The 16,264-nt window shown below is 52.7% G+C and overlaps 2 protein-coding genes and 1 non-coding gene across 6 annotated transcripts; 2 read left to right on the forward strand and 1 right to left on the reverse strand.

The window, feature by feature from the left end:
• On the forward strand, positions 1 to 11,248 carry LOC133353529 (crossover junction endonuclease EME1-like). Of its 4 annotated transcripts, XM_061569841.1 has the most exons (12): positions 1 to 179; positions 821 to 912; positions 1,470 to 2,016; positions 2,802 to 3,047; positions 3,785 to 3,921; positions 5,574 to 5,666; positions 6,509 to 6,633; positions 7,234 to 7,363; positions 7,509 to 7,624; positions 8,471 to 8,660; positions 8,917 to 9,041; positions 9,748 to 9,885. In XM_061569841.1, exons 3-11 carry the CDS (start codon positions 1,512 to 1,514, stop codon positions 8,992 to 8,994), a joined length of 1,620 nt encoding a protein of 539 aa, XP_061425825.1. In that variant the 5' UTR covers positions 1 to 179; positions 821 to 912; positions 1,470 to 1,511; the 3' UTR covers positions 8,995 to 9,041; positions 9,748 to 9,885. The 4 variants fall into 4 exon arrangements, with proteins under 4 accessions (XP_061425825.1, XP_061425823.1, XP_061425822.1 ...); XM_061569839.1 differs by lacking the exon at positions 8,917 to 9,041 and having other exon boundaries at positions 833 to 912; positions 9,748 to 11,248; XM_061569838.1 differs by lacking the exon at positions 8,917 to 9,041 and having other exon boundaries at positions 9,748 to 11,247.
• Positions 5,155 to 5,318, forward strand: LOC133353705 (U1 spliceosomal RNA). Its single transcript, XR_009756435.1, has one exon. It is a non-coding gene; the product is annotated as a U1 spliceosomal RNA (small nuclear RNA).
• Positions 11,249 to 11,316: 68 nt separating the features above from the next.
• On the reverse strand, positions 11,317 to 16,264 carry LOC133353456 (dehydrogenase/reductase SDR family member 7B-like). The gene is made up of 6 exons (XM_061569721.1): positions 16,137 to 16,264; positions 15,677 to 15,830; positions 15,236 to 15,455; positions 13,170 to 13,262; positions 12,774 to 12,926; positions 11,317 to 11,951 (listed from the first exon to the last, which is right to left on the reverse strand). The coding sequence occupies exons 1-6, from the start codon at positions 16,262 to 16,264 to the stop codon at positions 11,743 to 11,745; spliced, it is 957 nt and encodes a 318-aa protein (XP_061425705.1). The 3' UTR covers positions 11,317 to 11,742.

Here is a 16,264-nt window from a genome sequence, read left to right on the forward strand (position 1 = left end):
CGGGTGACGTCACGCGCTCGCGGGTGGTTAACCCCGGCGGTAACGCGGGGCAACGTCTCTGGTTAACCGCTGGTTAACTAGCGGTTAACCTCTCCCCAGTTAACCAGCGTGAGCGCGGATACACACAGCGGGGAGACGACTCACGCCCGACGAACGACCTCGCTCGCCTCAAACAAATCGTGCGTCTCTTCACACCGCCACCACCAGCACCACGTTGATGATGATGATGGGTGCTGTTTGTTGCTGGCACGCTTGGCGTTATCGACACTGTGTGTGTGTGTGTGTACACAGCTGCCGTCGATTAAACACCGCAACTCACGGGCACGGTAGTGGTCAAGCGACGGGCTCACGAAGTTGACACCAACTTCATAAAATATAAAAAAAACACGCACATAGACACACAGCACACTCCTCTGTGTGTCTCTGTGTGTGTCTTTCTGTGCGTCTCTGTCTGTGTGTCTCTCTCTGTGTGTCTATGTGTGAGTCTCTCTCTGCTTGTGTGTCTCTGTGTTGTCTCTCTCTGTCTGTCTATGTTGTGTGTCTCTCTCTCTCTGTGTGTCTCTCTCTGTGTGTCTCTGTGTTATCCCTCTGTGTGTGTCTCTCTCTGTGTGTCTCTGTGTTATCTCTCTCTGCTTGTGTGTCTGTCTGTGTGTCTATGTTGTGTGTAAAAACATAGGCGGCCGGGGCGTGGTGCTGGCCACCCACCCGATTCGTGTGCCATGCCGGCCTTAATAGGTTCTCGCTAGATTGTTGTTAGCGAGTAGCAACAGTGTGTTGAGGCTATACGGAGGGGGGTAAATATTTGCCTTTGTTTGTGAAGTGATTTGTTCAGAGATGGTCACTGGTCGGTTGGTGTCGGGCTGATCAAAGTCGCAGACGTGGAGCAAGACTGAACCGAACTCCCATCCACGTGTGAGTTGCGATACACCCCCAACACGTGCTTCCACACACACACAGCGTTACATTGTAAACGTTACACACACAGCGTTACATTGTAAACGTTACACACACATGGTTACATTGTAAACATTATACACAGCGTTACATTGTTAACGTTACACATACAGCGTTACATTGTAAACATTATACACAGCGTTACATTGTTAACGTTGCACATACAGGGTCACATTGCACACAGGGTTACATTGTAAACGTTATACACAGTGTTACATTGTAAACATTATACACAGCGTTACATTCTTAACGTTATACTGTACAGTGTTTATAACGCCTTGCGTGTCTCTCTGAGCGGCATACAGTACAAGTGTATGCTCTGTCTCAGTGGACTTGTCTCTGAGAAGGGTCTCAGTGGAGCCTCGGCGAACTTCTCTCAATGCAACCAAAGACAAATGTCAAGGGGAGTCTCTCAGAGGTCTTGCCTAAGACGGACCCAGCCGTTGGTGTAGTGCGTGTGCCCGCGAGATCCTAGCAAAGATTGTTTTTCACCCCATTTTCTGTGCCGTATGCAGGGATCGCCTGGCTGAGTCCACCACCCCCACCCACCCCCTGACATGGCGCTGCTGGAGCTGTCGTCGTCCAGCGAGGACGAGCTGCCCGTAGGCCCCCTCGCGCAGAGGCTGAGGATGCAGGCCCCCATCGCGCGGGCCTTGCCGGGCGGCGCAAAGGACGGGGCGACGAGCATCGATCTCCTCCAGGACGACTCGGACTCTGATGAGGACGTTATGAAGAGAATCAAGGAGAGGTTGGATAAAAAACGGCGGCAGGAGGACTGCGGGGTCGGATGCGGTGGCGGCGGTGGCGGCACTAGAACCGGGCTCACGTTGAGCGAAGACGACGTTGGGGACATTGTTGACGTTGGTGCGGGGAGCTGGACCAAAGTGCGGGAGCCGGGGACGTCACTCGGTCGGAGTGGGCAGCTGCTGCTGGGACCAGTGGCCTTGTCTGTTGGTGAACAAGGCCCCTCAATCTCACTCTCGCATCGAAAGCCAAGGGACGATCAGGGCGTGGAGACAGATATAGACGGACTCACGCGAAAACGCTGCCAAACGGTAACAGGTGAGTACGCAAAAATAATAACTGTAAACACCTCTTTAACATCCAGAAGCATTTATTAACGAGGCCAGCAAGTGGACGATTGGGAAAAGTGTAGAAGAGAAAATGGTTTTGCGTACTTGCACAAAAATGGATAAACAATTGGGACCCGCAACATCTTAGTGGAGTTATTTTGACCTCGCTAGTGACGATACTCTTACAACGCTTGAGAGAGGAGTAGCTGCTGCTTCTCAGTGTCTGAACGGCCACCAACCACCGCAACACTTCAGAGTTGGATAAAAGCACACCTTGATGCCGGTTGTAGGAAGAAGGGAAACTTCTGATATGAGCACACTACTTCGAATATAAGCACAGTTGGATTTGCTTCCCAGGGGTATGCTTATATCCGGTTTCTAGTGTGCTGTAAGATCAGACCTATGAGGCCTGATGTCATCTGCAACAGTTGAGGGATCTAAGCTGCTGCAGATGACCGTCCGTGCCACGCGCGCTTTCAGATGCGTTTCTGTGGCCGCCTGGAATTCTCTTCCAATATTAGAAACCCACTGGAGCTATTTATTTTTATATCTTGATTCAAAACGAATTTCTTTAGAACTGCTTTTTGTGTTTAGTTTGTTGTCCTTCCCCCACACCTCCGATTAGCATGATTGGCCATGTAAGGTGCAAAAGAAGTTTAACATGCACATACATACAGACAGGTGAGAAGTGAGGCAACATCAGTCACTGCCTTGACTTGAACGCTGGATGAGGATGTGACCACTGGGTGTTTCGCTGTGGATGCTCTTGTTGAGATTGTGGAGCCTCTGTCCCATCGTCGAAGCTGCCTCGACGACAGCAGCATCCGCAAGAGAAGAATAAGCAAGAGGAAGAGGCACGGGGAGGCAAGAAGGCTCAGCGGGAGGAGCAGAGCACACGGCGCGCAGAGGCGCAGCAGGAGAAGGAGCGCGAGAGGGCCGGCAAGCAGGCCACCGCCGCCCTCATCAAGGCTCAGCGGCCCGAGGAGTGTATGAAGCACATGGCCGTGTGCGTGGACCCAGGTACCGCACTCTGTTACCCGTCCTGTATTTTCCTCTTATATTTCTCGTGGGACAAATGGTTAACTCGCTGCACCAACGAATCTTGCGACCCGAGTTCAATGTCCCAGTTTACGGCGAGCATTGATTGCGAGTGATACTTGAACTGGTCCTGACGGTCCCCTTCACGAACCCGCACTGACCAGCAGAGTGAAGTATGGTCAAACAACACCCATAACTGACACGGTTTGGGGAGGTCCTCATCCAACAGTGGCTTAGTTAATGGTTGCAAATCCTAATTTTTATTAAAATGAAACTTTTGTTTAAACTATTTTTATTTTACCAGGTAAGACCCACGAGCTATATAGCTCATTTTCAGAAGCGACCCGACCACAAATGATAACTCAACAAAGTGGCTTATCGTGTGGAAATTAATAGTAGCCAAATACTCTAAACGCACGTTCATTCTAAATGTGGAGGGAAAAAACCGGAGGACCTGGAGAAAAATGCACACGACCATTGGGAGAGAGACACGCAAACTCCAAATATACAGCAGCAGGCGTCAGGGTCGGGATCAAACCCACGCCCTGTTTTCAGGCGAGGTAGTTAACATTTCGCCGTCATGGCGCCTTGAGCCACTTGGCCGTTTCATGCATGCAGTTTTATTTCAGAGTGGGTGTGCTGCATTTGTGTAGTATGGATGCGTAATCCGTTGAGCTCGCAATTGACAAAGAACGCGCACGTGTGTGTGTGTGTGCCAGGAGTGCTGGAGGTCGAGGGGGGAGGCTTGGTGCTGTCGGCATTGCAGGCCCTTGAGTCGCGTTGTGTCATCGCTGGGCGCCATGTGCAGCGCAGCATCGGCTGGCGCAGAAGCCTGCCCGGCCTCGCCGGGGCAGAGGTGAAATTCTCCATTACTTGAAGCAAAACAAAAGACAAACTTTTTTATTTTACCAGGTAAGGCCCACTTTTTCAGAAGCGACCTGGCCAAAGATTATCGCCCAACGAAGTGGAATTTTATAACAGCTAAATACAGTAAACGTCGATTCTAAATGTGGAGGGAAAAACCGGAGGACTCGGAGAAAAATACACATGACCACGGACGGATATTTTGAAAATTCCAAATATACAGCAGGCATCAGGGTCGGGATCGAACCCACGACCTCCTGCATACCAGGCAAGGTAGTTAACATCTCGCCTCAACCAGTAATTCTCAACCTGTGAGTTACATTCCCCAGCGAGATTCAGTTATTGTTAGAATGAGGTGATTTTTTGAAAAGTAATAAAAAACGAGGCCATCTGATTAAGTTGCATTGTGGGGGTCCTTTCCTATAAACATCTGGCAGTTCATCAGCAATCCTGACTGCTGATGAGAAAGCGAACGTCAAAACCTCCGATGAGCACAGTTGGATATGTACGGTGTGACGGAAGTTCAACATACATACACACAAAAGCAGTCTCTGAGTTTGCTTGTATTCACCAGTGTGCTTTTAAAAACATACTCCCAGAAGGCTGTGTGGCCAATGGGACGTGTCAATCTTTTTTTTTATAAATAAAATACCACAAAAGCTTTTTCCCTTCCTTGCTTATTCTACGGTTCTTTCGATAAAGTTACGTAGAAAGAAAAAATAATGATAAAAAGAAAGTGATTAAAAATATCACGACGTTTCGATTGCAACACAAGCAGTCGTCATCAGCAGTTGGATTTTTTTTTGCCGCGGAAAAATGGTTTCTCAGGTTAAATACATTTGGGACCCCTGCTCCAAAATATGGCATTGCCATTTTTAAAATAATTATTCTTGTTGTGTTCTTCCTTTAATTCGTCTCCGGCGACGTCGCTTCGTGAGAAAATTTTTTTATAACCTTTGTATGGGCTTGGGTCTGCCAAGTCACGTGGGTGATGGAGGGGAGGGGCTTAGACAAATCCCATGATGCCATGCGGCATTATTTTTTATTTAAAAAACAACACATAAAAAACTGAATATAAAGATATTGAACGAGTAAATGTTACCCTATTTTCTCGTTAATACGAGCGGCTACATTTTAGCCGTGTATTTGCTTGAAAGGAATTGGTTCCCATAGCGTAGAGGAAAGCGCCTCGCCGTGGAAAGGCTGCGATGTAGCATCCCAACTCATACTTACCTGACAGGGGAGGCACCATGATCACACAGGTGGTCCTCCCAGGGCGAGGCTCTTCCATTGCACTGCGGGAGGGTTGACCCCTGCGATTTCCCCAAATGCGGGAAACTCGACTGTATAATTTGTGGTAGTGGGGGACTGCGTTCGCGCTATCCCCCGACATTGAACGTCAAAGAAAGAGTGACGAAGTTGTTTTGTGCGGGGTCCAATGGACGTTCGGATAATTCAAACTACTGGAGTGTTTGTAATAATACACCAAATCTAGAATAATACACCAATGCTGTTTGATAAATGCACTCTCAGAAAGAAGTGTGGCCAATGGGAGGTTTAATAAAATACTTTATTATAAACATTTTCTTACTTGTATTTTCAACCACACGAACGATTGTGTTATCTTGATTTTAATTTGTGTAGGCAAGCAGCCTGGAGAGTGATGAAGAGGAGAAACCTGTCGTGGTTGTGGTCCCTGTGCCGGACTTCATTGCCATGGTGGACGCACACAAGCAGGTGGGCAGGCTGCAAAACCATCGCTGCGTATGTGCTGCACACTGGTCATCCTGCACGGTGAAGGTAGCTGTGGCAGATCCGAGGGTTGCGGGGCGGGGAACGGAACTCCTCCCCCACCACCCCTTCCAAAAAAAAAAATCGGTATTTGTTTGATTGATATTTAACAGAGAAATTACAATGAATGGTTTTATGTTAATGTAGGGCCCAAAAAGCTTGATATTTTGGGGCTGCTCCCTCTCCCTTGGTAAGTTTGTGGATATGTGTCTGGCGGGTGAATGATACGAACATCATCGTTATCTGTGTGTCCAGCTCAGATTAGCAACAGTTGGCTACGTACGGTACAAAAGAAGTTCAACAATATGTACATGCATAATGGGCTAAGAGGGGGGCCAAGGATATTAAAGTACAGAAAATAGCTTTATGAGTGTATCACTGCAGGGTGTAGTCACCTCGTGTGGGTAGGGTTTCTCACGGCTCTCCAGTTACCTGTCATGTGAAACACATTTAGCCTTTTTTTTTTACCAAACAAGAATTTGAATGCAGGACCCTCCTGAAAAGTCTTGAGACTCAGTAAGGCATTCAGGGACAGTGATTTGTGTTGCTTCTGATTCTATACCGCTGCCAAGTCCCTAAGTGTTCTTTTTATTACATTTTATTGTACGGTTTGAAAATTCTTGAGTGAGTTATAACAACACTGTAGTCTTAGCTGCATGCTAATGGAGTGTTAATGGGCAAGCTGAGTGATGAAGCTTGTGTCGAAGGGATATAACCAACCGACGTGCTTTTCCTTTTCAGTCTCGCGAAAGCGATTTGCGATTTTTCTCTCCTCTCCGTGTCGTCAGCAGGTGGCATCTTCCGGGGACAGCGGCTGCCACCTCTCACTCAGGGGGTTTGTGTCCACGGTGATGGCGGCCCATCCACACTGCGCCCTCACGCTGGCCGTTGTGGACGTCGACAAGTATTTCAAGTGAGGGGCCACGGGCACGTCGGCTGGTGCACGGCTTTCTCATTACACACAAAGTGCTTGCCACAAGTGAACCACCAATACCTCGCCGGTCTCGTCAAGGAGCATAAAACATCACACAAACTCCGGTCATCTTTACAGCAGCGGGGCTTGGCTGGCCATCGAACGACGACGGTCACCGCATCGCACACTTTCAGATGCGCTTCTGCGGCCGTCTGGAACGCTCTTCCGGTATTAGGAAGCCACTGGAGCTATGCACTTTTAAATCTAGATTGAAAACTAATTTCTTTAGAACTGATTTTTGTATTTAGCTTGTTGTCCTTCCCCCACACCTCTGATTAGCACAGTTGACTACGTACGGTGTGAAAGAAATTCAGCATACGTACAGCAAAGACAAAGATCCCCGTATAGTCTTAACAGACTGTTGTTATTGAGTAAGTCTGAGCATTTCTTATCGCAGTCCATTCCATCATCACGAATGCGCACTAATCACACGTCATCAGCTCTTTGGAACAACACTTTTAAAGTCTATTGGAAAACTGGGATCGAACCCACGACCTTCCTGTACACATTGGTGACCATGTTCTTTTGAAAATGCAACAGCCAAAAAAACAAGGGACAGAAGCCGAGTAAAGAGTCGGCGGAGGGTACTGCAGCGGAGATGGCGAAGAAGAGGAGGAACAAGCGAGCAATGCCAGCTAAAGTTGACGTGTCCCGGGTGGACATGGAGGAGGTGAGGCTGGGCGTCTCTGGCTGGGCACATATCCTCTGTGTGTGTGCTGCGTCTGTGAGAAGGGGGAGGAGGAGGGGGAGTATGGGGGAGGAGCAGGAGAGAGGAGGAGGCTTGTGCGGTGGGTCCCTGTGTGTCCGTCCCCCAGGCGCTCGTGGACCTGCAGCTGCACACCAGCACGGCGCTGCGCTTCCTGGACTCGTGGAAGGAGTTTGCTGACTTTGTGGCCATGTTCACCAAGGCCATCGCCATGGCTCCCTACAAGTGAGAGATGCGCAGCTGTTTCCGCTTTGCTTTCACGGCACGAGCAACGCTGTGCACATCAACGCCGGCGTTTGATGCGATCCGATTTGGGGGTCAGCGATGCCCATGTGAGCGGCGGTGAGTTAGGTGAGGCGTGGGTGTGTGAGTGGGGAGCGGTGGTGCAGCGGTTAGCGCGCTCTTCTACGAACTCAGCGTGACCCGAGTTTAATTCTCGCTCACGGCCAACACCGGTGGCGATTATCTGAACCGGTCCTAAGCATTCCCTAGGTCGACTCAGCCTGAACAAGTACATGTGTGTAATTATCGGCCAGGCATGGTGCTGGTCACCCATTCCCTCGCGTGCCATTCCAGTAAGCTACACTGGCTACCTATTAAATACATAATTGCTTACAAACTGTGCCTATTTGTTGTACAAGATCAGCGTGTACCGGTCTCGATAGACCCAAATCGATGCCGTCTACAATCTGCAGCCCACGGTGATCTGATGTACCCCCGGCACATTAACCTCGTGTGGCGATATGACAGCTAGTTTTTCAATAGAGTTTAAAACGGTGTTGTTCCAAAGAGCTGACAACATGTGTGATTAGTGCAAATTCGTGATGGTGCAATAAGAAATGCTCAGACTTACTAACAACAGTTTGTTAAGGCTCTATGGGGGATCTTTGTCTTTGCTATACATTTGTTGAACTTATTAGCCAACCGTGCTAATCGGAGGTGCGGGGGAAGGACAAAAAAACTAAACACAAAAAGCAGTTATAATTATTTTTTCAATCGAGATGATTTAAGAGTGCACAGCTCCGGTGGCTGTGTGTTTATCTCCACATTAATCGTGGGGGCCGTGTGCAGGAGGGAGAGGGAGGCGACGGGCCTGGCGTTCTGCGTGGAGAGCGAGGGGGCGGGCGGGGTGCGCGTGGACCGGGACGGCCGCGGATACCTGCAGCTGTGGCAGCGTCAGCTGCAGCAGCTGAACCGCGTCAGCGCCGAGATGGCGAGCGCCGTCGTGCGTGCGTTCCCCTCCCCCCGGCTCCTCCTGCAGGTGCGTGTGGCCGCGGGGGGGGGGTGACATGAAGGGGATAACTCAGGCCCAACCGCGCTGCTTAACGACGCGTTGCTTTTGTCTTTGCGGCCATCGCGTTTTGTTTTGGAAATAATTATGTCACGTGTAAATAACGGCGAATTATCCAAAATGGTCTTCCCGAGTCTTGATATTTCTTCAGAAGGATTTGGGCAAATGTCTCAATGGAGTGATATTCAGCCAATTTCCATTTTGGGGGGGCGTGTTTTGTGTGTAGGAGCAAAGTGGAGTTGCCAGTGAGAGCCCACGCGTACAGAGGGGCAATACTCAAATGTCCACCCAGGCAGCTTCATGAACCGATTCACCATCTCCTGGCCACGTCACAGGCCAGCGAGTTATGAGGTCATGTTTTATGTCATTTTGCCTGCTATCTCTTGTAAAGTAAAAATTATTACTTGTAATGTAATATATTTGGCCATATTGTATTCTCTTAGGTTCGATTTTTGCTTCTTCTAATCTGTGCTTCCAAGAGTATTTTTGCTTGAATGTTAAAATGTTAATGTCTAGCGAGGACAGGGTGCGCCGGGCACCCTCCCTACGGATTAGAAGACTCTAGGCAGGGTTATGTCGAGTGAACAAAAACATTACAATACAAATGTGAAATACAATTACGTTTTTATAAACTAGAAGATATCTATATACCTCTTTGTGGGGAAGTTAACAGTGGATGTTCGATGGAGAGACTCACCCCGCCATAGGAATGTGGAGTTTCCACCGCTGGCTCCGGGCTGGAAACAGAACATGTGCAACGCCTCAATGTTCACTTGAGCGGCAAATCGCTTTAATGTCTGTACAGCCGTGGTGTCGTGAAATGTTATACCGCAGCGTGAAAACGGTATCACGGCAGCGCTAATCGCATACACGTTCAACTTCTTCCGCACTGTACCTAGCCAAAAGTGCTAATCGGAGCATGCGGTGCTGCTGCTACTGCTGCTACTGCTGCTGCTACTGCTGCTACTGCTGCTACTGCTGCTACTACTGCTGCTGCTACTGCTGCTGCTACTGCTGCAACTGCTGCTACTGCTGCTGCTGCTGCGTGCCCCTGCAGGCGTACGCGCGCTGCGGGAGCGATCGCGAGCGTGTGGCCCTGCTCGCCGATCTGCTGGTGCGGCGTGGTGAGGGCGTCGTGGCCACGTCGCGCCGCGTGGGGCCCGAGCTGAGCCGCCGTGTCTTCCTGCTCGTGACGTCGCACGACCCTCAGCTGCTGCTCGAGCACGGCAGCTGAGGGGGTTGGGCAGCGTGGCCAGGGGAGCAGCGGACACGGGCGGTCCCCAGCGGTGCCGCCACCGGGCCGGGCCTCGAATGCGCGGAGCGGCGGGGCAGTTGTTGTTAGCACACCGCACCGCTAACCCGGGGACCCAAGTTTTATTCCCGGTCGTGGCGAGTGTTATCTGAACCGATCCTGGAGACACCCCCCCCAACCTCTTCCCACACCTCCGATTAGCATGGTTGGCTACGGACGGTGCTAAAGAAGTTAAACAAAGATCCCCCCCGTATAGCCTTAACAGACTGTTGGGGCAAGTGCTGTTAGCGAGTAGCACCTATGAAGACCAGAAACAGCACACGAGGGGGTGGGTGGCCAACACCACATACATACGTTCACCAACACCCACTGGCCAGCACGGTGAAGTATGATCAAACAAGCCCCGTGAACAACACAAATCCAGCAGTGGATCTACAAAGGCCTCTAAAGTGAAAGTGTTAAAATGAGCATTGCTAACATGGTGGAGGCGGAGGACTGATGCTGCGCTACCGTGGGCTCGTGCCGTGAACTCCCACGATGGGGAAGGCGTGAGAAACGGAACCCGTGGCCGCAGCTCGGGGTGGGGGTGGTGGTGGTGGATGTGCCAGAGCACTGAATCACCAGCACCTTTGGCATCCTAGGCGTGTGATGCCAGGAGATTTATGTTTTGGGTAGAGTTCTGTTTTAAATTACAGGCATAAAATGTGTAAAACTTTGGACTCAGCGGTGATGAAATGCCTATTTGTGCTCTATGAACGATGAATAAATTAAGAAAAACCTGAAATCATGTTAACGGTCAATCTCGGCATTTTTCAAAACGCCAATGGAGGCAGCGTCAGACAAAGTGAAAATAGCAAGTGATTTTATTTTCTGCAATTACTGCATTTAATGCAATTTCTGTAATCAGTTCCATTGACTTTGAATTGTCTGGAAACATAATATTATGCCACTTTATTTCAAGTCAACGTTTCTTTTAGACATCCCAAGCGACATTTCAAATACATTTAAAAGAGCTTATGTGTTTTAAACTTTGGCAAAGTAAAAATCAGCAGCACCAAATTGAATTTAATCGTACATTTTGTAAAGTTTGCGATACTGTTACTGCATACATTTTGTGAGCATATTAAAATGTTCGTTTTACGATTGACATGGATGTGACCGGGGTGAGAAACACGGCTACATCTGGAACGGCCAACCTTCCTGGCATTGAGCATACATGCCATGGAGTTCACTCTAACCTTTCCTTGCGTACTTGTCCAGTTGTGCATAACCTTGGCATTGCATTTGTTTTTATGAAAATAAACCCACTGTGAAATCATAAAACGTCAGGCATCAAAAACAGAAGCACAATGGGGAAGTGTGGGCAGCTTGTGAGTCCCTATTCACCAGCCCCTATTCACCAGTTCCTCTTGTATGTATGCATGTTGAACTTCTTTTGCACCGTACGTAGTCAACCGTGCTAATCGGAAGTGTGGGGAAGGACAACAAACTAAACACAAAGTAGTTATCTTCACCAGTCCCTCTTCACCAGCTCCTATTCACAATGTGCACATTACGCTTCTGTCTCTCCATCTGCGCGTTTCCCCTTCTACGTGTCCGTGTCTCTGTCCTCTTTGTCTCTCGGTCACTTCCATTTGTCCGTATTGCATCGCACCTCTGATTCACTGTTTGGCAGCGTACGGTGCAAAAGAAGTTCAACATACGGGACGTAGATACATGTTCCATCTCATTCTGCTTTGTCAGCATCTCAAACTTTCCGCGTGTTGTGGGGGGTGGGGGGAGAGGAGAGCAACGGCGCCGTCACGCCTGCTCGGCCTTCTTCCTGTCAGAGCGCGCGCGCCGCGCCATGAGGATGAAGTAGAGCGACGGGAGCAGGGTGCGCAGGTAGACGGCGGCCGTCGGCGCCAGCCCGGCCGACACCACCTCGGCACGGCCATCGAGCACCGCCCCCACCACGTCCTGCGCCACGCTGTCCGGGGAGCGCCCGCCCGCCGTGTTCGCGTCCATCGCTGCACCACGTGGCGAGCGCAACGCACACCTCAGCACAACGCAACACAACGCAGCGCAACCCACAACACAATGCACGCAGCGCAAGGCAGCACAGTGCATGCAGTGCAAGGCACACAACGCAGCTCACAACGCAGCTCACAACGCAGTGCACAACGCAGCACACTCAGTGCAACACACAAAGCAACGCAGCGCACAATGCATGCAGTGCAACGCACGCCGCACTGCGCCCGTGGTCGGGCAGTGATGGATGGCGGTTTTGGGAATAAGGCCGAGCTTTTTGAACACGCGACGCACATCTCTTAAGCGTGTTGAGAACTCCTTTGTGTTCTGGCCTGCTCGCCCACTCCTTTCGCTCTTGTGATGGCTTTTCGAGTCATTTACAGATTGTAATAATTGCTGCCTTGAGGCAACTGCTCCCGGGGATTACAATAGCATGAAGGTTACAGTCCTCTCCATATTTCACTGCTTGCCTGTTGGTTGGCCACATTTTCTCAACTGAGCCGCTGGTCTAAACGACAGAATGCCCAGTGCTTTTGAGCTGGGGGTGTGGATAAGGCCCAGGAGCTGTGCTTGCTCTGCACATCTCCGTGTGCTGCTGCTGCATCTATTTTGTGTCCAGGGTGCACTCATTTTTCTGTCCTGGGTTTTTTCTCTTCCGCAATTTACTTGTACTACGAACCCGGCGACCCGAAATCGAATCCCGCCCATGGGCAGCACCACTGACAATTTATCTCAGCTGGTCCTGGGCCTCCTCTAGGTCGACTCAGCCTCAGATTCTTTGTCTGTGGCGTGTGGCACGTGGCGCGTGGCAGTCACCGTACCGTGGTATGGCGTCCCGTCGGCCGTGAGCGCGTTGAGCGATAGGTTGGTGCGGATGTAGCCGGGGCTCACGACCGTCACCTTCAGCCCCGAGTCGGCCACCTCGGCGCGCAGGCTGTCGAAGTACGCCTGCGTGGCGTGCTTGGAGGCGGCATCTGCGTGCAGAGTCGGCGCGACAGGTTGCGTCACCATGTTGAAACAGGTCTGTGTTGGCGTGCGCGGTGCTCGCGGTACGGTGGCGTGTGCGGTGGCGTGTGTGCGGTGGCGTGTGTGCGGTGGCGTGTGTGCGGTGGCGTGTGTGCGGTGGCGTGTGTGCGGTGGCGTGTGCGGTGGCGTGTGCGGTGGCGTGCGCGGTGGCGTGTGTGGTGTGTTGACGTGCAGGTCGCTCAAATGCTTACACGCAGAACGGAAGGGAATGGCGATGCGGCCCTGCACGCTGCTAATGGCCACGATGTGCCCCTCTCCTTGCTTCAGCATCGACGGCAGGAGGGCTGGAGTAGCCACACACAGCACGCACAGCACGCACAGCCACGCCGCTACAGCACGCACAGCACGCACAGCACGCACAGCCACGCAACAGCCAACGCCTTAGCACGCACAGCCACGCACAGCACGCACAGCACGCACAGCCACGCCCAGCACCACAACAAGCACGCACAGCACGCACAGCACGCACAGCACGCACCAGCCACCACACAGGCCCACGCACAGCACTCACAGCACGCACAGCACGCACAGACACGCACAGCACGCACAAGCACGCACCGCACGCACAGCCACGCAACAGCCACACACAGCCACGCACAGCACGCACAAGCCACGCACAAGCTCACACACAGCACGCCACAGCACGGCCAGCACGCACATGTGCACGCACAGCACGACACGCCACGCACAGCCACGCACAGCACGCACAGCACGCCACCAGCTCACGACACGCCACGCACAGCACGCACAGCCACGCACAGCACGCACCAGCACGCACAGCACGCACAGCCACGCACAGCACGCACAGCACTCACAGCACGCCAGCCACGCACAGCCCGCACAGCACGCACAGCACGCACAGCACGCACAGCCACGCACAGCCACGCACAGCACGCACAGCACGCACAGCACGCACAGCCACGCCACAGCACGCACAGCCACGCACAGCACGCACAGCCACGCACAGCCACGCACAGCACGCCACAGCACGCACAGCACGCACAGCCACGCACAGCCACGCACAGCACGCACAGCACGCACAGCACGCCACAGCCACGCACAGCACGCACAGCACGCACAGCCACGACAGCACTGCACAGCCACGCACAGCACGACGCACAGCACGCACACAGCACGCACAGCACGCACAGCACGCACAGCCACGCAGCACAGCAACGCACAGCACGCACAGCACGCACAGCAGCACGCACAGCCACGACAGCACGCACAGCAGCACGCACAGCCACGCACAGCCACGCACAGCACGCACAGCCACGCACAGCACGCACAGGCACCAGCCACGCACAGCATCACGCACAGCAGCCACGCACAGCACGCACAGCCACGCACAGCCACGCACAGCACGCACAGCCACGCACAGCACGCACAGCCACGCACAGCACGCACAGCCACGCACAGCACGCACAGCACGCACAGCCACGCACAGCCACGCACAGCCACGCACAGCCACGCACAGCACGCACAGCACGCACAGCCACGCACAGCCACGCACAGCCACGCACAGCCACGCACAGCACGCACAGCACGCACAGCCACGCACAGCCACGCACAGCACGCACAGCACGCACAGTACGCACAGCACGCACAGCTCTCGCAGGGTTACGGGGCGACACCAACCAAAGTCACAACAAGGCAGTCTGCATTAAATAAACATGCTTACGTGCTAAATAAGTTCAACATACATGCGTATGTGTACATGTGTTGAAGTTCTTTCGCACCGTACGTAGCCAACCGTGCTAAATCCGAGGGGTGGCGGAAAGACAAACTAAACACAAAAAGCAGCTCTAAAGAAATTAGTTTTCTCTCTGGATTTAAAAGTGCATTGCTCCAGTGGCTTTCCAATATTGGAAGGAAGAGCGTTCCAGACGGCCACAAAAGTGCATCTGAAAGCGTGCGATGCGGTACACAAAGACAAAGGGGGTGGGTGGCCAACACCACGCCCGACCGCCTTTGGCTCCCCAGCGGCAATGTTTACACACCGCACCAGGTACTCATTTGAGGCTGAGTCGACCTAGGGGAGGCCCAGGACCAGTTCAGATAATCATCACTGGTGTTGGCCGTAAGCGGGAATCGAACTGGGGTCGCCGGGTTCGTAGTACAGCGTGCTAACCGCTACACTACCGTTCCTCCACACACACAACAGCAATTTGTTATTTGACTTGGACTGCTGCTGCATGCACGAGCGCACGTGAGTCGCCGACGGCCGAGATCCGTAGACGAGCGAGGGGAGACTGACCCGTGAGGAGGGCGACGGCGCCAAAGTAGTTGACCTCCATGAGCTGGCGGTGCACGTCCATGGCGGTGAGCGCCGCCTCCCCGCGGTAGCTGATCCCCGCGCCGCTCACAAGCACGTCGACGCGGCCGTGCGCCGCCACCACCCGCTCCGCCGCCCTCGCCACCTCGCCGGGCGAGCCCAGGTCAAAGGGCACCACGCGTGGGGCACGGTCCTCTGGGCCCTGTGGGTGACGCACAGTGACGGAGTGGAGGTTGGTTTAGGTCTTTGTGCGGGGAATGTCACCAAGCCCCCTGGCCCATCCATTTTCCTTCCCCCCCCCCTCCCTTGTAGCTGAATGACTGGGCCTTTCCGGCTCCTGGTGCAGTTTCACCACCTGCACATTGATAGCGGAGCCACTGAGTCACGTGTGTGTGTGGTGGACTGCAGAGCAAGTATACGTACTCTCTCCGAGAGCTCATCGCGTAGAGATTCGAGTCTCTGCAGGTCGCGTCCGCACAGCACGAGCCTCGCTCCCTCCGCATGGAACGCGCGTGCACACGCTGTCGCGCACGCACAGGCACACGAAGACAAAGATCCTCCATATAGGGTACACGGGCTGCTGGGATAAGTGCCGTCGAACAAGGACGGTCAACGCACGCTTTCAAATGTCCTTCTGTGGCCGTCTGGAACGTCCTTCTGATATTAGGAATCCATTGGAGCTATGCAATTTTAAATGAAGACTGAGAACTCATTTCTTTAGAACTGCTTTTTGTGATTAGTTTGTTGTCCTTCCCCCGCACCTCCGATTAGCACGGTTGGCTACGTACGGTGCATAAGTTCAGCAAACATAGAGGGATAAACCATGGCCGATGATGACAATGACGACGATCAAGGCGAAGCGCGAGTCTTCTGTTACACGCACCCTCCGAGCCCCGAGCTGGCGCCCGTGACCACCACCACCTTGCCGTGAGGCTGCGTACGGCGCTGCAGCCGGCGCAGGAGGCGGTAGAGCAGCAGCAGACCCAGGCCGCCCGCGACAAGGTACGGCAT

Source organism: Lethenteron reissneri, chromosome 44 (genome assembly GCF_015708825.2).
Source record: "Lethenteron reissneri isolate LAM-NWPU_2019-01 chromosome 44, ASM1570882v1, whole genome shotgun sequence".
In the NCBI taxonomy this organism is placed as follows: domain Eukaryota; kingdom Metazoa; phylum Chordata; class Hyperoartia; order Petromyzontiformes; family Petromyzontidae; genus Lethenteron; species Lethenteron reissneri.